The sequence below is a fragment of the Crocodylus porosus genome, unplaced genomic scaffold, assembly GCF_001723895.1.
Source record: "Crocodylus porosus isolate Cpor-Errol unplaced genomic scaffold, CroPor_comp1, whole genome shotgun sequence".
NCBI lineage: Eukaryota > Metazoa > Chordata > Crocodylia > Crocodylidae > Crocodylus > Crocodylus porosus.
This window is the reverse complement of record NW_017728886.1, coordinates 91324147-91344496: the sequence shown is the minus strand read 5'-3', so window position 1 is coordinate 91344496 and position 20350 is coordinate 91324147. Positions and strand designations below refer to the sequence as shown.

Below are 20350 nucleotides of genomic sequence, written 5' to 3'. Positions count from 1 at the left end.
CACTCCTCTCCACACATCCTCTCACCCCCTTCCCTACACTCCCCCCCCCCCGAGAGATCTCCCTCTGGAGAAGGAGGAGGAGGAGGGCAGGAATAAAACAACACCCAACACCCCCCCAACCCTCCAGCCCCTTCCCTACACCCCCCTCCTCTCTCTCGGCCCCATCCCCTCCTCCTCCTCCTCCTCCTCCTCCTCCAAACAGAAGCAAAATGCCCGCTTTCATCCGCGGGGGTCGGTGCCGGTAGCTTTGCGAGCGCGCGCGGAGCGGGAGCCCCTCCTGCACGCAGGGCGCGAGCGCGGAGCCAGCCGCCCCGCTCCTGCTCTATGGGAAGTTTTGGGGGGGCTGCACGGGAGCAGCAGCCGCAGCAGGTACGTGGCCGGAGTTTTGCAAGAACTTCTTTGTTTTAATGGGCTCTGCGCAGAGGGGTTGGTTGCTTTTTGGGGGTTTTTTTTTTTGGCACTTTCTTTCCATTTCCGACCTCTCTCTCCTTCCCTCCTCCCCCCCGCCCCCCTTAAGTTAGAAGGTAGGGGAGAGGCTTTCCTAGATCTCAGTAAAAATGGCTGTCAAACAGCCCTTAAGTTACAAAAACCAGTGGTTCTCCAAGAAAGTCTTTTCCTCTTTTTTTTTTGTTTTGTTTTGTGTCCCCCCGCTCCCCTTTCTTCTTCCTCCCTCTCTCTTTGCAGTGCCTGCCCGGCTGCTCTGAGAAAGGATTTTGAGGCTTAATGTCCCGCCGTTGAACTGGAGCTTTGCAAGCAGCAGCTGCTTTTACTCCCCCACCCCAAAGAAGCTGCTTGTTATTTTCATGCCTGTTTCATGGGGTTGGAAGTTTGGGGCGGTAGGAAACACATCTGTCACATCTGGAGGAGTGGAAGGGCTAGGCGGGATTGTTGGGGAGAACAGGGAGGTTTGACTAGTGGGGCTGGCAGGATTTTGGATTCCTCTGTGGCAGCTCCAGAGGAGGGGTGGGAGCAGGGAAGGCAAAGGGGAAGGTGGCTGGCTTAGGGCAGAGGAAAAGTGAAAGTTCTGCCTTCTCTTTTTATGATCTTTGTTGTTGTTGCTGCCGCTGCCACTGCCTGGGGAACTTCATCAACTTGGGAAGCTGCCTAAACCAAGCTGCTGGGACCTGGGTCTCTGGGCAACTTCCCCCTACAAAACCCCCTCTCCCTCCATCTCTTCTCACCCTTTCTTGCAGTGCGCGGAGAAAAATACTGCAGGGGCAGGATTGGGTATGAATCACTCCAGACAGTTACTTTCTCCGCCTGGGGTGAGTAGTGTGGGGGAAGCGGAGGGATATTTCATCCGTTGATGCCCAGCACAGTGATGTGGTTGAGGACCTCTGCAGCTTTCCACATCTCATTCCTTCAAAGGGTTTCAGGAGAGTGGATGCTGTTGTTTTAACTGGCCTGTGAACTTGGGGTGTTTACAGACATGCACACACACATGCGCTGATAAAGTTGCAGCTTCCAACTCCTGACACCACGTGAAAAGGAAAGGTAAAAGGAAACCTCCTCTACCCCCTTATTTTTAATTTTATCCCTCTGGTGTATAGTTTTGATCCGGTCCTTTGGGTACCATGTTTGTGGCCTTCTGCCAGTTTATATGTAGATATATTTATGTAAAACATTTTCTCTCAGCTCTTTGCCAGCTGTTCCACATTTTCCAGCTGCCACTTCAGTTTGAAATGATGGACTGTACGGATCTCAAAGTAAAAGAGCCTTTTTAGTCAAAGGTATGGATGGCTGTCCACTTGCTATATGATATTTAGAGTCTCATTAACCAAACCAGCCAGCAATACACACTACAGCCCTCACTGCCCTTCTGCCCCACTCCCACCCTCCCCGCCTTTCAGGGCCGCACTCCACACCCCACCCCCACTCCCAATTTATTTCCAAGGTTTAATAAAGCATGTATTTATTTTAAGGTTCAACATGCACATTTAATTGTTCTATGTTGATCTCAAAAGAACTCAAATGTAAAGTGTCACAGAACCTTTGAAATTTGTGACTAATTAAATTAACAAACATTTTAGGAGGGTGCCAGTCCCTCTGTCTGTCTGCATACATGATATATGTATCTACATGGGAATCACTGCAGTCCATTGAAAACTGAGAAATCACTAAGTTTTCCTGCATTGTGCAACTGTTTTTGGTTTTTGGCATTATAAATTGAAATCCACAAGAATGGGCCTGAGTATTTTTGAGTATTTGTGCAGTTGCATTGTAATTTGGAAAGGTGCCTCACTGATTGATTTCTATAATTATTTCATTTGGGTCCTTTATTAAAAATTAATAATGATCTGACAGTTTCCTAATTACATATGTCAAGATTATTTTGATGGAAGAAAGATGCTATTTTTTTTTAAGTAAAGCAACCTTAAAATGTAAAAAAAAAAAAAAAAATTTCTGAACACACGACAATATTTCAGTCGAAGGATTAAAGGTAGTAGTCAGTGAATATAACAATATAGACTGTACAAAGTCTCCAGAGAATTAGTTTAGGTAATGAAATTTTGGGTTTTAACTAGCAAGTACATAAATACTTATAGTTTGTTAATCTGCAGTCAAATTTAAAGCATAAATAACATTACTCTGTGAGAGAAAGCTACTCTTAAGGGGAAGGTAATTTCTTTTACTCTAAGCACTGTATGGTTTAGGAATCCCACAAATGAGAAAAGGACATTTTTAGTGTACAGAGCTTTTTTTTTATTTTAAAAAAGAAGTAAAGGAAGTAAAACTATGGTTTAAGGTATCTGAATCAATGCATTATTGCACTCACATGATTGCACATGGCTTTCAGTGTGACCTCCTGTTTTCCAAAGCATTATTCTGCACAAGTAGCGTAAAACAAAGACATCACCTGTAGTTTCCTTACTAAGTAGAGTAATGTTTCATGCCTAAGACATACACATTAGATAGCACATTTATCAACGCTCCTTTAAGTTGTATCTGAAGGTATGCGTTTGTAATTTGAAATAAAAACGAGGCATTCTGTAGCTAGGTTGTAAAGGTCATATTTTTTTTTTAATCTTGGGATTTATGTGGTACATAAGCTGATATAATACGGCTCTTTCCATTAAGCTATTAGAAGACTTTAGTTCTTTTTGTAAGCTACTTAATCAAAATACTTTAAATCATCCATTTGAGTCCAGCCCAGAAAAGTTTGAATGGTATATGTCTGGCTTATTTTTGGCCGAACTATTTTATTACCTGCACTCAGCAGCAGGTTTGATCTTAGCTCTGAATTCAAGTAAGGAGTGAATATTTTTTTTGCAGTGCTCTTGCAAAGTTAGCCGTCTTTGCTTGATTAATAAGGTATATGATGCTTATTAAAGCAGGATCCATTTGGAGGGGGGGAGAAGGGGGTTATGAAAGGAAACAGTTTAATGATCATTGTTGCTTGCACTCAAGTATATGGAGCCAGTAATGTACCAAGAAAAAGCAGACTTGAAGGAAAAGTGAATCAATGAGTCATGAAATCCTCAGGAAAACCTTAGTAATGGAATGTTAATGCTTTTAGGCTATAGTAGATTATCTTAAAAGTCAGACTTTTTTTCTTTATGCAATTGTTGTAAATCCCTAGCTAAAGAATACTTTGAAGAAGGCTTTAGTTTTGCTGGCACTTAGATTCTGTAGTCAGTCTGATTGTTTTGGAAAATTCAAGAAAATTTTTGCCAACTTGCAGCTAGGCAATTAAAATACTAAAATTGCTATAGAAGAGTTTTAGTCAACAAAAGGTTCTGCTTGAATAATAATTTCAAGTTGTCTTTTTCACCATAGGTTTTATAGACACCCCTCATTAGACTTTGTCATTTTTATATGGGAATTGATTTGTTATATTTTAAATCACATAATATGAGACAGAATAAACAAAAATAGGGCATGGGTGCTGCTCCAAACTTTTCAAGTACTTTCAGTGTATTTTTCATCTTTACTTTTATTTGATAGGTCTGTGAAATAGAGCTGTAGACTGGCAAAGACTTTAAATGAAATTTCACACTTTGATGATTTTTTTTAACTTTGATATATTGACAGCAAAAGGAGCTGCAAAGCTTTTATATAACTTGAGCAGTAACGCCAAGCAGCAGTCAAACGTCTCTATGCATTTGTGTTTAACTGCAGAAGAAAAACATGTCCATGGGCAGTAGAGGTTCTTATCAACTCCCTAATCCCAGATCCCAGCAAACCTTGAGGGCATGCCTCAGATCTTGCTGAAATCATTGTAGACTCTCACAGTTTGCGGATTAAATATGCTATGTGTTCCTGGCTCCAACAACAGTTTTATGAGCTCACTAAGCTTCCTGTTTTAAGATCCCTTTCTGAAGTTTTTAGGAGCTGCTAAAGGCAATGCTGTCTGGAGCAAGTGGTACTTGTTAATTTAGAGACACTTTAGATATTTCATTCTGTCTGTAAAAACAGCCAAAATTGTTATTTTTCAAATTGGAAGTTGAGTTGCACTGAAAAGCCCCTTTAAAGAGTGATGCTGTTGTTTTTAATATGATTATAAATACACAAAGTTGCAAAGTTTATATGAAACAATTTGTTTTATGATGGCTTGATTCTGACCAGGGGATTTAAAATAAGACTTTTTCAGCTGTAATTCCAAGCACAACATATCTTTTAGTTCCTAATTTCTGAGCCTCTTGTAACTGATTGTTTCCTAGGCTGCTGTAATCCATGCCTTGTAAGGTGTTTTTTCCCCTTCCCCTAACAATATCAACAAAAATAAAATGTTTTCTTCAGAGGATGAATTGCAGTCATCCAAATAGTTAACACTGGGGATGGTTGGCTGTCAGGAAGATACAATATTATACTTTAAATTCTGTGCTTTAACTACCCTCTAGTTGGTGAATACTTAACTGCTATATTTTATTCACTGTAATCATGTTTACGTATTTGGCGTAATAATCTTAATTAAAAAGGAAAATACTTATATCATTATCCAACAACATGTGTCATGTTATTCCCAAGAGAACTTGAGCCAATTTTGTGCTTAAAGGTTATTCAGTGAATGAAATTGTGAAAGCCCATTTGTCAAGGTACTGCATGGTTTCTGTTAGTTTTCAACCCCCAAATTCATTGTCTGCATGGCCCAGTCATTAGTCATCAGTGTATTAGTGCTGCCTTCAGGCAATGCTGCCCAGCACTTCTTCACACCATTATAGCTCTAAAAGTGTACTCTGCCGACTTGTAGAATTACTGCTCTGATTTCCGCTTGGCTAGGTTTGAGGTAAGTCCCCTCCCTACCTTCTAGCTCACTCTAATCCCTGCTTTCTTTTAAGGCTGCTTTCTGCAGAGATTTACAGGAAAACTTTCTTAAAGACTGTCTTGGCATCATACTGTGGTTTTGTGGTGGCATGCAGTGTACATATAAATTGTACTTGCATTAAATTGAAAGTGCACTAAGTTAGTTGCTCATCTGAAGAGTTGGTGAGTCTCTCTTTAACACAAAAAGGAAAAACCAATCAGTTCATTTTTGCAGATGCCTAATAGGTTATTTCCACTAGAAATAAGAAACTAACTAACTGGGATAGGGTATCTCTTTTTACTTTTGACTAAAGGTTCCTGGGTGTCAAAATAATACATTCATAGCATATGATTAGAGATTTCGTTTAATGATTGTAATAGTTGAAATATCCACCGGAATTTTAGTCATTTTGTTTTAGTAGACATGTATTGGTTACTGAAAATGCTTCTTATCTTAATTGTGTCAAAAACACTGTTGTTATTTTAAGGTTCACTACCTGCTACTTAGATTAGGGTTGAAGGATCAAATTACCCTTGTGATCAATTAGAACAAAATATGTTTGGATTCTTTGGTTCAGAACCATGTTTTCTGTTTTTGTTTTTTAATACACACACACACACACACACACACACACACACACACACAAATCTGGTAATGTCAGGCAAATCAACTCCATGTAAAAGAATACCTCATCCAGCTGGCTAAAGAATGGAGCTTTCATTAAATAAGATGTATGAATACCTGGAACTGAATAGTCAGAAACACAGATTAAGCCAGTGTCACCATAGTACAATGTCTGTTGTTCTGAACTGTGTATATTAAAATGAAATCCTAGCACTAAAGATCTTAAGTAACAGGACATGTGGTTTGGTGCATTTGGTTTGGCACTTTGGACCATGATTCTGTATGAGTGGTTTTTCTTGGAAAATTAGACTGCTGTAGAATTCTGTGATTATACCATATATATGGGGTGAGTTGACTGTGAGGTAATTTATATTGCAGGATTGTAGACTTGTCTTATTGTAATTTTGTCAGGTTGCAAAAACTGCCAGGCATCCTAATAGTGTTTTACTGCTACAGTGAGACAGAGGTAAAACGTAAAGTTTAAAGGTGAAGATAAAGTTTTTATAAAGTATTTTTTACACTGTAAGTTCATGGATGCATGTTGATTCCCTAGTGCTTTGCTTGCAAGGTTAAAACATCTGTGTTAGGTTAAAATATGAAAATGTACTATATGGATCAAAGTCATCCCTAACCTTAAAGTATGTTGAGTAAATAATTAGAAGTCCAGGATTTGAAGTTTTGTGATCAAAATATAGGACCTTCAGAAACATTTTGCTTAATTTCTTTCATCTTACTTTAAAATGCTAATCGTAAAATGTGGCTTTTCTTCAGGGATTTCTGCATCTTAAGTATGAAATGGAAGAGGCATCCCAGACAGTTGTTGCAGTGTGTATACATGACATCTGGGATGACCTACGTTATATATATTCTTCATTGAGTGTTGTTACTTTATAGATTGACATTGATCTATAGGTTGAGTTTTGATTCTAGGGAAACTTCATCTATTTGAATTGGTGATACAGAGCAATAGATCTTAAGAAAATGATCATGCCACTGGAATTCACATTTGGCGATAATGTTCTAATAAGAATGCCTCTGCATTTTTCTGTGGCAGTTGTGGTTTCAGTGAATTTTTTGTTTGATGAGCTAAATAAACCATGACACAAAGCACATCCATTACAGGTGTTTGTAATTTGTTTTTACCAACTGATTCTAAAAAATGGGCAAGAAAAGGGGGGAAACACACCATACACTCACCACAAGTGTTTCCAGTGCTAATAACAGTATCAGCAGAGGAAGTCATAGGGCTTGTTATCAACACAGCAAGACTTGCTGATTGTCTTCCTCTGTGGCATATTCTCATCCTGTCAAATCCACAATATGAGTGGCTAGGACTAGATTTTATAGAACTCTGTTATACAGAAGGAAGTTACTATGCTGATATTTAAGTGTTTCTTAACCTTGTTTTCAATTTATTATTGCTTGGGTCATAAAGCAAAACTGAGTGTGCCCTTGAAAGAGAAGTTTGAAGTGTACCCAGTAATTTTAACCAAATTTATTACTATAAATGCCAATATCTAGATTTTTTCCATGCTAATTTCTTTAAGATTCAACATACTTTAACATAGTTTTTAGAATATTTTCTAACCAAAGAGTTTTAAACCTTAGGCTATAGGATTATAAAATATCAGGCAATAGCACAGATTATTATGGACTTTCAGACAATATCAGATAGCTCAAGTGAGCAAGGGGTCTATGCTATTAATACTTACTGTGTTGCATCAAAGTTTTTTCTTGTTCTAGAACAAAATTGAAAAATGAATTTCTCTTTTCTTTCTTTAGACAATTGGATAATTAATTATAAATTTTTGCTCAGAGAGATGAACTTTGCCCAAAATTATTTAAAAGTGCTCTATTATTATATTAGTAAGAGCTGCAAAATCAGACCTCATGTTTCTAGTGGAGCTACTTACTTGAATAAGGCTTAGAGGATTGGGCTATCACACAGCCAAATTCTCCCAGGCAAAACTCTCATTCAGTGCTGTTCTGTCAGGGTAAGAAATCGAGAATTTGATATTAACTCCATATTTTTTCCCTGTGAAAAGCTGTTTTATTTAGACTTTAGGTATAGCCTATTTTCTACTCTTTAGCTGGAATTTTTACCCACCAGCTTTCAAAGTACCAGTAACAGAAACAGCAATAATCTGCTTGCATTCGTAGGTGAAAACAAACCTATCAAAACTAAATGAGGTGCTTCCTCAGTGTGAAGTGTTATTGCTCTCTTGTTTGGTCCTGCAAGATCTTTGTGTTGTAAAAATTAATAAACTTTAGCAGTGGCATGTACGAGGAGATGCAAATAAGTGTAATTCCTTTGGAAGAAAGCATCCGTTACACATGATCAGTAGTTCAGTGCACTACATAGAATAATTTCTCATTTAGGGCTCTATTCATGGGACTGATAATAGTGCTGGTTTTGCCTAGTTGGTTGCCTTTGTGTTTGTGATCCTGTATTGTTATTGCTGCTAGCTTTTTAACCTATGAGGAACAGATCACATCACATTAACCAGGCTTTAATTTTAGTTGTTTTTTAATTTTTTAGTAGGCATGCAAGGATGGAAATCAAATGGTAGTAATGTATAAAAGATTCCACAGGCCCTCAAGAATTTTGAAGGGGTACATTATGACACTCAGCTTTACTTTTTGCAATTTTAGCTAGCAAAGCTTATTATATGATTCTAGCATTTTAATTTTTTTGTTCACAGACTTATAGAAACTATGCAGTCACAAGGGAAACCTTTATAGAGCATGCATGGAAAATAAACAAAGTTAAGAATTGCAAGATAAAAGATTATCCATTGACATATCACCAGCATTATATTTTAGGACTCCACTTTTGTCTAGATTATATTAGAATCAACACTACTGTGACCATTAATGTTGCAAGGTGTATAAATCACAGGAGAATTTGGCCCAGGTTTAGTTTTACAAAAGTTTTTGAAATTGTAAATGACCCAATGATATTTCACAAAGCATGGAAAATTATTTAAATATTTTTAAAAAATCACTGTAATTGAAGTAATTTCTTTACCTATATAGAAAGTGAAATATATCATAAGGTTAATCTTAGAACAGGAGGATATTTGATAAAATACATAAATCATTTATGATTTAGTGGAAGAATTATCAAGGGTAACTATTTGAGTGAAGCCTTGTACTCACGTTTGATGCAAAGCAGTGCTAAAATTTAAGGCGGCTTTGGAAGTTAAACATTCCCATATCAAGCTTGTATAAATCAATGTAAAATAGCTCTCACATAACAGTATAAAATTGTTTCATGTAAATTTTGCATTGGATTGTATCTGAACAAGGCAGACTTTTCTTATCCTTAAATATTCCCAAGGAACGGTGTAACCAGTTTTGATAAAATTGATAAAGGGTCCTTTATGCTTGAGAGAGACTGTAATTTCCTGATTGTTCTTCATGCCTCCCCTTGTGTTTTTCACTTTCACACAGTTTCGCTGTTTGAGATGTATTGTATCCCAAAAGACTGCTTCCAGTAGTGTGGATCAAAGCAGTTCATATGAACACCCCAAATACCCAGAGTCATTTCTGAAAAATTAAACATGCTATGTTTGCTTGCCCACTGATTGGGGCACTCTGGATGCTGATAGCAATCAGTATGAACTTCCCTACTGCTGATGTAATGATGATGAATGCTGTGACACTGCTATTTCAGACAGCTCTTCTCAGTGGATGCAAACCACTTGTTAATGAATTGAATACAACTACAGCAGTTTCAAATAAAAGAGGGAAAGAATTAAAAAAGAGACAATATATTAAAAGACCATCCACAAAAAAAAAAAAGAGAGAAGAAATCAAAAGGAGGCGGAAGGTTGTTAAAGCTCATAGGAAACATAAAGCAATTTATACATGAATCAAGATTCTGCAATGCCATACTTGGGTAAACAGTCCTGTTGAGGTCAGTAAAACTGTTTGCTGTAAGATATTTGAATGAATAAAGGCTTTTGCAATATCTATCCCTTAGAACTAATAATTCTGAGAGGGCAAAAAGAAAAGAAGTTAAGTTCTGAGAAGTTCAACTAAATATGCTTATTAAGGTCCAAATTGTCTTCTGTTAAAATAGTGCCACTCCATTGATTTCAGTGGGATGAAATCAATGCAAGTGAGGGGAGAAAGGAGATTCTGCCCTGCTGCTATGAATATGACTATTTAACTATTATGAAAGCCATTTTTACAATGATTTGACTATAATGCATATACACAGGTAATTATATGATTTTATGTTGCTTGGAAAAGTCAGTGAATTTTATTATAGGAAATAGGCTTTATAATTTGTTGATATTCTAATTCAAGTGATGGTTTTCTTCTTTTAATTAATTTATTACTGGCATCCTTTTCTTACAATCTTTCTAACTGAATATAAAATTGGTAAAAGTTTGGATTTATGATTTAAAAAGAAGACACACACCTGCAGGCAGGTTGCTGGTATGAGAGGGATTACGTTTAAAATGGAGATCTAGAATTAATTGTGCCATGGATTCAGGCCTGCGGGAGAATTACAAAAGGTTCAAGCATGGTTGAATGGTAAAAAGCCATGAATGTTTGCTTTCAGGAAGGAATGTTTATCCCTTTATTTACCTATGAAAGTTTAAGCTTTAACCATGTAGTCTTGTAGCATTTCCTCTTGGTTGCTGTTGTCATTCTCAGGCACATGCAGATAGAAGACAGCTGGCAGAAACAGCTTTCCAGAATCTGAATGTAGAGTTGCTGCTGCAGAATATATATGTAATGTTTTTGGGTCAGTTAACTGACCCAAATGCAGAGAGGGTTGTAGACACTAAAAAAAATAAATCACATAATGTTTTATGAGTGAAAACTACTGCAGCCTGGCCTTTTTTCAGAAAACTTTCTACTGGTGATTAACTGCTGGTAGAAATAAAACTTCACTTTGTCCTGGGCCTTTAACTATTTTTTTAATAGACTGTAATTTTAGGGCACCTATACATGTGACAGACCTCTGCTCTGATGCGTGTTAGCACGCTTTGCAGCGGACTCGATTAACCGAGTCTGCTGAAGAGTGCTGATTAGCATGCTCCAGCAGCCTCTGCATCACATGTATTCAGCATCCCTGCATTTCAAAATGGTGGTGGGGGCACTGTAACTAAAGTTCATTGAACAAACTTCAGTTATAATGCCCCTCCCACCATTTTGAAGCACAGGACGCTGAAAACGCATGACAGTGTGGGCACTTTAATAAAAATGGCTTTCAGAACCACTCTAATTAAACCGCCTAGCTCAGAGCACGTGTATAGATGGCCTTACATATTTCATTGTTTTTTTGAAGGGAAAAATTACACCTGAGCTTAAGGAGAGGGAACCTAAACATCTTAAGTCCCCACAACTCATACTGATATCACATTATAAAGCCATAGGCAGAAGTGCAAGTCTCTGTTATCTGTCATCAATTTAAAATAAATATGGTACTCTAAAAGTGACCTTGTGTGTTTTCAATTGATGACATTCGTATCAGATTTGCTTGGCTAACATGTCAAAGTCTTTTTTTTCTTTTTTTTTTAGTGGTTGCTTTTGCAAACTCCCTCTACTATTATTACAGTCTGTCTAATATTTCTGCCAAGCACATCAACAATTTTTGCAAACAACCAGAATTTAATTAAAAATGGAGGTCCTGATGCAGCAAAGCCCTCAGCATGTAGAACTCTTAAGTTATTTTATTGGAATGTCTGTGTGTATTGGATATAATGAAGGTGGTGGTAGAAGGAGAAGCCTGTAAGAAAGAGGCAGAATAAAATAGAAATGTTTATCTGCAGTGATACTGCATCTGCAGTGGTGACAGAAATAAAAATAGACCTTCATATGTAAATTGAAAAGATATGACTCAGAACGTGCACCAGGAGCAGATATGTATATTAGCAAATTGCCAATTTTGCAATTTTCTGACCAAAGTGCTCTCTAAAATAATAAGTTGATAACTTGGTTTGCCTTACTTTGCATCATCAACCACTCAGTGGGGCAGTGAACAGCAAAGAACCCAGAAAGCTGTGGTAAGAAAAGCTTTAGACTAAATTAATTACAAAAAAAGAGAGGCAACAATAATTACCACCCGCCCCCCCACAACCTCCCTCTCTGCATGCAGTTGACCTGTGAAAAGACTAGACAAAAACAGGTCCTGTCCCAGGGTCCCTCAGTTGTAAAACATCTAAAGAAACATGTGGCAACCTAGTGCTCCATTTGGCATGTTACCAACTGCTGCATTGACCCATCTTTTGTATTGGACTCAGACGGTAAGATAATGATTGTCATGCTTGTACAGCCATGACCAGACAGAATAGGTGACGAGGAAGATTCATACCTCATAGTTGACTGGGAATAAGTAAAGCTGAAGGAGATTAGTCGTCTTTTTTCATTTTCTGACCTTTTATTTAGGTGGTTCATCTGTCCACCAGGTTCCATGTAACTATGGCAGAAAGTGTGTCATCTTCATTTCTAACAGAACAGCTTTTTAATTATTTTGTTCCTTTTCATATACAGTAAGCATGTGACACCCATGTCTGAGTATTCAGTATCAGAAAATAAAGGCCAAATACTGCAGTTCCTCCTTTGCCTGTCTTTCAGCAAATACGAGTTAGTCAGGATATTCCATAACTGCAAGATATGGTCTTTAAAAGATAGAATAGAGGAAAAATAAGTTATATTTATAGCTTTCTTAGCCTCTTCAGAAACTGTATGAAAGTTAGGCCCCACCACGTCACACAATCACATCTTAGGTTGTGACCCAGCCTCATGCTCTATCAATTAATGGTGTGATAAAATTAGGAATAAGCCAAAAGTTATTACGAAAAATGTGTAGTAACTTTGTGGCTGGTTCATATCGTGCCATTAATTGGACATGTGCTTAGGTGTACCTGTATGACTGGGAGCTCCATCAGCCGGGAGCCCCATCAGTTGATGGTGCTTCCAGGCCCAGGACCACATCATGTACTCCCATAGCTGGAAGGCCCGGCAGCTGACCCAGACTCCCAGCTATGGGAGCTTGCTACTTGATGGTGCAGGGGGAAGCCCAGGATCATGATCTCAGGCTTCCCCTGCACCAGCAATAAGGTGTGATTGGATTTGTTGTGTGATCCCACAGTCCCACCTCCTGCCATGCACATGTGTTATGGCAGGAAGCATAATTGTGTGGATCATGCATCAGATCCCACTACACCTTTTCATGCATGTATGGTGGGGTCCTTGGTTTCCCTTAACTCACTTAAAACAAGGGTGGAAAGAGTACAAGAAATATACTGTAGAATTGTCTTATATATTGACTTAAAAAGGATTGGTAATTAAAGTGTGGACTAACCTTATTCAAAGAAGGAGACAAGAAAAGAAAGAGAGAAAATATGTGAGAGATCTTGAAATTTTCACCTATGAAGTTCTTATTAGAGCCTGACTTCAAGAGGATTAGACAGAGATGATCCTAAATTGATTAAGGGGTTGGACTAGATGATCTCCTGAGGTCCCTTCCAGGCCTACTCTTCAATGATCCTGAGAGGCTAGGAAGTAGCCTGTTAGTGTTGTGACTAATTACTACTGCTATATTGGCTCCCCTTTTGGGGTGCATTTGGTGTTGGGAGGATGAAACGTTTACTTGTTGACTGTGGTCCAGTCTAAATTGGGGAAACTGGTTAATATGGTTAATATTTATACAGCAAACAATGCAATTAAATTTATATATGGGCTTTATTGTGAATTGTTTTGTAGTGTCTGTCATAGTAAGGTTTGGTATTTTATTTGTATTTTATGTGAGAACTAGGATTAGTTGTTAGAGAGACTAGGAAGTATTTGTGTACTACTTTGTGATTAAGAACTGTGTGTGTTGAATATTGATTATTTGTATAAGGCTTACTATAGGGGAATTTTGTGCCAAGTTTAACTGCAGATGAGATTCTGAAAAATAAGTATGTTCTTGTACAGGCCAGAATCACTCTCTGCTTCTTGGTACCTCAGAGTAGATACACTGCTGCATAGAGTATCTTACCCTGTGGATAAATGAGGGGTGCTTTCTTAGGTTTATGTCATTTTTTTCAAAAGTTCTTGGAATAAGGAGAAATGATCTCAGGGATAAAAAAGGAGGAGTTCATGCAGATTACGCTAAAAGTAATTGGTGAAAGGCAGAATAATCAAATGTGTTTTTTGCAGGCTTTTTCATTTTCAGTGTTGTCATGCAAAGAAAGTGATCCCATTAACTGTCTCTAGCAATAATATTTGCTTTTTGCTGAGGTTTTTAGGATGTTGTTCCAATATGCTTTTTTGAGTTACATTTTTAAAATAAAAATGAGAGATGTTTACGTGAGCAGGGCAAGATGGACCCCAAAGATGTATTTCTCATTGCTATTTTAGAGAGAGTGTGACTGTTGAAGCTTAAATATTTGGCTTTACCAGCTAACATAATGGTCAGTCTGAATTCTGCAGTGTGGTTCCAGAGTGTTCAGGGCAGAGGGAAAAAATGCTGGCTTTCTTACATAGGTCCATTAAAATCTTACAAGGTTTGCTAGCAAAAAGAACCTGAATGTCACACAAAATGCGCTTCTTTTCAGTACTAGCATTTCCTTAAATTCCTCAGGAATTCATGCATGCAAACCTGATTTGAAAGGCTTCATGAAATGGCTTGTGGATTACTAATGCTGATGTGCTGCAGGCTCTTCTTCAGGTGAGAAGTGTGCCAGGTTTTTGACTAAGTTTTTTATGGCATTTGAAGTTTATTACTCTATTGTTTTATTCAGGTATTAGTACAAGGAGAACTGAAGTAATGAGAAGTCATCATGGAAGCCCAGTCCCATAGCTCTACCACTACTGAGAAGAAGAAAGTTGAGAATTCCATAGTGAAATGCTCCACTCGAACAGATGTCAGTGAGAAAGCTGTTGCCTCCAGCACAACTTCCAATGGTGAGTAACAGCAGGGATTTACTAGCAGCCAAACCTACGGTAATTTCATGTTCACTACATTCCTTGTGAATTGAGCATTTGCACCTGGATCAGTGTTTGTTCTAAGAAAAGGCTAAAGAAAGCAAAGGGGAAAAAGTGGGTAGGATACAATAAGCTCTGTTTTGGCATCATACCTAGTCTTTTTCTTCCAAAATATTTAATTTGAGATATAAATGTGCTAAGATATTTATTATAGGAAGTTCTTGTTTTGGCATTTTGGAAATCATCTTGATTAGCCTGGCAAGGGTTTCAAGTGCTCTGCATTTTACCATGGAAATCTCATACACTAGTCAGATAATTAGTTATTACAAGAGAGAGACAAAAGTAGCCTTGTCAAAATTGATGGCAGGTTTTTCTTCTTCTTTTTCAAATAAACTTGTTGTAAAGTTTTTTCCCCCCTTTATCCCTGAAGTTCTTTAACGGCTGGTGACAGAACATCAAGCTAAGACTGTATCCTCCAGTGAATTCATTTCAAAGTTGTGAATATGCAGCTTGCAGATTTGCAAAAATGGAGAAGTTTACTCAATTCTCCCTAGAGATTACCTCATTTGGCAATTTTACACATTTGCTGCCACTCCAAATTCCCACTCCTTCTCTTAGTTTAATTTACAAGCGCTAAATTTATTGGTTCTTTCTAACATATAACTCCCATTGAAGTTAAGGGAAATTTTACTTGAATCAGGACTACAGAATTTAGCCCCGCAGCTAGTGATCAACATTTAATTGTAGATTAAATGCTAGATTTAGAACACAATTTATGAGAATCAGTCTGACGATTATCATGAAAGAAAAATGTATTGAGCCCTGTGTGCATCACTTGTAGAATGCACATACATGGCCATGAAGAAAAGGAGGAGACATGAGACAAAAATGTGCAAGTGCTACAGCTGTATGGGGGGAAGATCAGAGAATAGCAAAAGCTGGGGGCAAAGTGTCCCATCATCCTTGCTAGTTGTTTTGCACTTAGATTCAGAGAACACAGCCCCACCTGATGCAGGAACCAGATGACTGGAGCTGCTTGTATGAGAACACAAAATCCCCCCCTCTAGCTACTTGGCCCGCCTTGTTAGCTTCTGAAATATATTAGATCAGATCATCAGTTCGTCTAAAACTTCATAGTTTCCCTGAGGTCATTAGGATTATGAAGGGGCCAGATTCTCAGCTAGCATAAAACAGTGTATTTTTTTTCATTAAAAGTATTGCAAAGTTTGATCCTTTTTCCACCTTGAATGTATGCTTAAATGCATAGGAAGATTATGATGTGTGCATTCAAATCCAATAAGTCACACATATCTATAAATATTCCAAATATTATTGACAACAGTTTCCTTTATTTAGGTTGCAGGGTAAGGAACTAGTACTTAGCTAGTAAGTCTCAGAACTGGGAATAAACATCTGCTACAGCTTGGTCAAATCACTTTACTTCTCTCTGTCCAGCTTATCTGCTTGATAGTAATATCAATACTTAACTAGCTACCTTATGGCTGCATCCCACAAGTAGGCATGTGCGATTTGTGGTGCCACAAATCACACACGTTAAACCGTGCATGGCGCTGTTATTTTGCAGTGCAGGGGCAGAATTTGCTGCTGGGATTTCCCAGTAGCAAAAAAACCCCGGGAAAAAAAAGTGGTTCAAAGCACGCCAAAATAGTGTGCACCAGGACAAGCGTGAAGTCATCTCTGTGCACTGCTGGCCAGTCCCACACTGAGGTACCCTGTGCCCCAGCCAATCCCCCTTCCCCCTCCCGAGGTCTAGGTCCTCCCCATGTCCCACCTCCCCCCTGCAGGACATGGAGTCCAGCTGAAGCGGCATGCCAGCAGCTGGGAGGACCTGGGCACAAGCAGTGTGTCCCACAGCAGGACAGTGTGTGCCCCACAACAAAGCTCACTTGCAGGGCATGTGTTGTGGCACAAGGTAGAGGCACAAATGTATGCTGCTACTGTTTGTGCTGCTGCAAGCGTGTGTCCCTGCTCATCTGGACACAGCCTATGAGGGTGCTGTAAGTCTTAATTAATACATGAGAAGTCCTTTGAGATTCTTAGTGGAGAAAAGATGTCTTAGACTGAGAAATTATCAAAACTGTGTTGAGGGTTTTTTCTCTGAATGCTTTCTATAGTGAGGTACTAATTCAGACACTTTCAGAGCCTGATGCTTACATCTAGTCAGGTCAGTGATCTAGCTCCCTTTGATTTTCCTAGTTAAGGATTAGATCATTATATCAGGACATAAGTCTCTGGCCTGCTGTAATGTAAAACTGCCCCAACTTCATTTTGGAAAGGCAGGCTAGGGCCCCAAAGGCATATACACTTTGTTCCTCAAGGGTAGTAATGTATTTCCTTTTACAATATGATCCACAAACTACATGCTAAAATAAGTAACTGTACCGTCAGCTTCACTGTGTTCAAAATGTTGCCTTTTGCAAATATGACTTCAAATATGAATTTTGGTAACAGGAGATAAAATTTACTAACGTAGCAGGAACATAGAGGGTTGCATTGTATTTGCACCTTTTAGGTTATGATACTGGAATTAGTATTTTAGGTGAACTTCAGTTGATATGATACTTGCTGCACAAACATGAAGTTTATGTGATGCATCTTCTGAAGAAAGGCCAAATAACAGAATGGTTGTTTACTTTTGATTGTTTTTTAAAACAAGGTAAGGTTGCTTAAAAAAACCTGAATGATCATTGCCTTTTACCAAACAAGGCAGCATGCTTCCATTACTGATCAACATCTGCCAGTCACACCAAGCTCACATCATAAACCTGTCTAAAAACTGTGTTTTGCTTTCTGGATAATGCGTTAATTAGCAAAGTTTGCAAGGTAATATGTACTTGAGTGACAACTGTCTATGAGGTGCTAGGTGAACTGGCATTTTTTCAGTGGCCCTGCCATCTTCTAAAAGATTTAGAACTCGAGTCATAAATAAGTTGAAAGCTCCTATGGTTTTTATACAGAGTTTACAGTAATGTAGAAGAAACAAGGAAAACTATTCTATAATTCCAGACAGAAAGTAACCATTCATTGTGTCCATTAGCAGAAATTATGTTTAAATAGATATTGAGCGTGGGATCATTTTTTTTAAAGAATGGGTATTTCACTCTGACACACACGCTGAGTTTTTTGAAAGAGCTTTGTGTGTAGGTGTGTGGGGTTGTCCCAAAGGCTGTCTAGAGCTCATTGATGATGGTTAAAAATTCTGGGTGCTCTTATTTCCTATAAACCCAGACCTATAGACAGGTGTTTTATGGTTTCCTCTGGCTATTTGTGCAGAATGACTATGGTTACTGTTTAGTACAAAACAATTCCTGTTGTAGTCACCTAACCTAATGACCATAGCATCATGCTAAGGTGTTAGTACTGTGTTAGTTCGGGGGTTTCTAGCCTTTCCTTTAAATACCTAATTTCACATTTTTATAACTCAGTCTTTAAAGTGGTGCTCCAGGATGAAACTTGCATAGAAGTTTTCAGCACTAGATTAAATTAAAACCGTTCTTTTTAATATGCAGGCTCAGAAGTAAAGAACCTTTTTTATAATAATTAAAACAAATGTGTGCTACTATTATGGGGCTTCTGTCATTTGGAAACTGGATTGTTTTGTTTTGAATTCGTTTGGGCAGACTTTTAATGCCTACTTTGTGTAAGATTTTATGCATCTCAACCAAACTGTATGCATTTTGTTGCAGTATGTTTCCTTCCAGATTGTTCCTTTTTCTCTTCCTTTGTTTAATGGCTATGTTTACTGCTAGGGTAACATCAAGGGAGAGAAAACTAAAGAAAATTGTTAACAAAGACAATCGCACTGTATTTTCAGAATGGATTAGTATCTATTGCCATAATGCCAGAGTCTACATTTATTTGTACTTTAATATCTTTAGATGTGAATCCATTCTAGAACTGCCAAATACTAATAACAAACAACAAGGAATACATTTTAAAGATAATTTCTTTGTTACTAACATTTTGCTGGAAATTTGGGGCCTCTGTCTTGGATATTAGCTCTGATAACACATTGGGATCATGACACTCCATTGTCATGCCTCCCCTTGTGTACCCTGCACCATTTTCCTTATGCCATAGGGGAATCAAACAGGTAAGAAATCCATTCTATGTAGCTGTTCATTTATCTGTGTTTTGGTTTAGGTCCTTATTTTGTGAGTTACTCCAGGCTGGCAGACCTCTGTACCCACATGAACTATTATTGAAGTTGATCATGGAGCAGTTTCAGGAGAGGGGTCTCTAGTAATGAACTTGTGTGAGCATAAATCATTATTGTTATTTGTACCTTATTTCAGGGGTTTTTACCAATATAGGGTAGCTCACCACCTTGGTCTCACCTGATATTTTTCTCCTCCCTTAGCTGATGCCTATTATGATTATAAATAATCACCAGATTTAAAAACAAAAACAAAAACTTTAAGTGCTATAAACTCTTACAACATTTTAGCCTGTGCTCCAGAATAATCTTGCTGGAGTGTAATGTATACAAACCCTTAGACCTTACCCTTCACCATGTTGCACATGTGGGATAGTGTTCACTTCTGTGGAACGCTGTTGATGTCAGTGACGTTTTACACGGGGACACAGGGCAAAAGTCAATGGTGGGATCAAATATTTACTGCTAAAATATCAGGGCAACTCTTGAGCCCCAATTTACCAAGTGCCGAAGCACATGAGTAACTGATTGCAGGAGCAACATCCATATGCTTTGGTGTAAACTTATGCTTTTGTGATTTACTGGGCTCTTAGATACTACATCCTGCTTTATAAGCAAATAGAACATAATGTCAAGAAAATACTTTCTTCATGAGTGACATCCAAGCTATTATCCATTTATTTTAAATTAAATTGGTTATATAAATATGTTGATTTTTTTTCTTTTTTTTGTGAGCTGGGTTCAGTGGCTGTTGCACACAATAATTTAAAAAGGTAAACCTGCATTTGGCAGTATTGCTTGTAGTAGATTTAAAGATGAAAGCATTTGTATCCACCCTTGATTTATTAATTAATAAGTTTGTTGGTAAGTGTAAATAAAATATATTTTGTAACTTGCCCATTTTGGCAATAAACCAATTTTTTCTTTAAAATCTTAAATTGCAAACAATGCAGTTATTGTATAAAAAGTCATTCAGTGTCTGTCAGGCAAGTACTTATTTTCAGTTTGATGTGTTTTGTCTAGTTTTTGACCCATGAGCTCTTTCCAGTGTAATCTGATATTTCTTATTAACCTATTACTGTGCTTTAAGAAAAAGGGCTAATTTTAAACGTATGTAGGTTTTGGGCTTGACTACCTTTATCAGAATCAGATAGTTATTGAGAACATATTTTGAAGTGATAGAAAGTAGAAATTATCATCTTAATGATGATGTAACTTGAAACCAAGCCTGATAGATGAATAAATAAGAGGAAGTTCACTCGTCCACTTTGATTCTTTTAGAAGAGGAGCCAGCTTCATCTAGGGTTTGGGGTGGGGGTTGGGGTTTTTTTTACTATTACTTTGAGGATTGGAGGAGAAAAGTGTGCAGCAGT

General features: G+C 37.9%; 1 protein-coding gene across 5 annotated transcripts in view; it reads left to right on the top strand.

The window, feature by feature from the left end:
- The first annotated feature begins 148 nt into the window (after nucleotides 1–148).
- Nucleotides 149–20350, top strand: part of GLI3 (GLI family zinc finger 3) — a 255063-nt gene continuing 234861 nt past the window's right edge. For 2 of the 5 annotated variants that reach the window (XM_019539113.1, XM_019539080.1), the window contains exons 1-2: nucleotides 149–369; nucleotides 14617–14779. In XM_019539113.1, coding sequence (XP_019394658.1) covers nucleotides 14656–14779 — 124 coding nt within the window. In that variant the 5' untranslated portion in view covers nucleotides 149–369; nucleotides 14617–14655. Of the gene's footprint in view, nucleotides 370–1193; nucleotides 1495–1635; nucleotides 1731–14616; nucleotides 14780–20350 lie in introns of all 5 variants that reach the window. The other 3 variants (XM_019539089.1, XM_019539103.1, XM_019539097.1) reach the window with 3 other exon arrangements.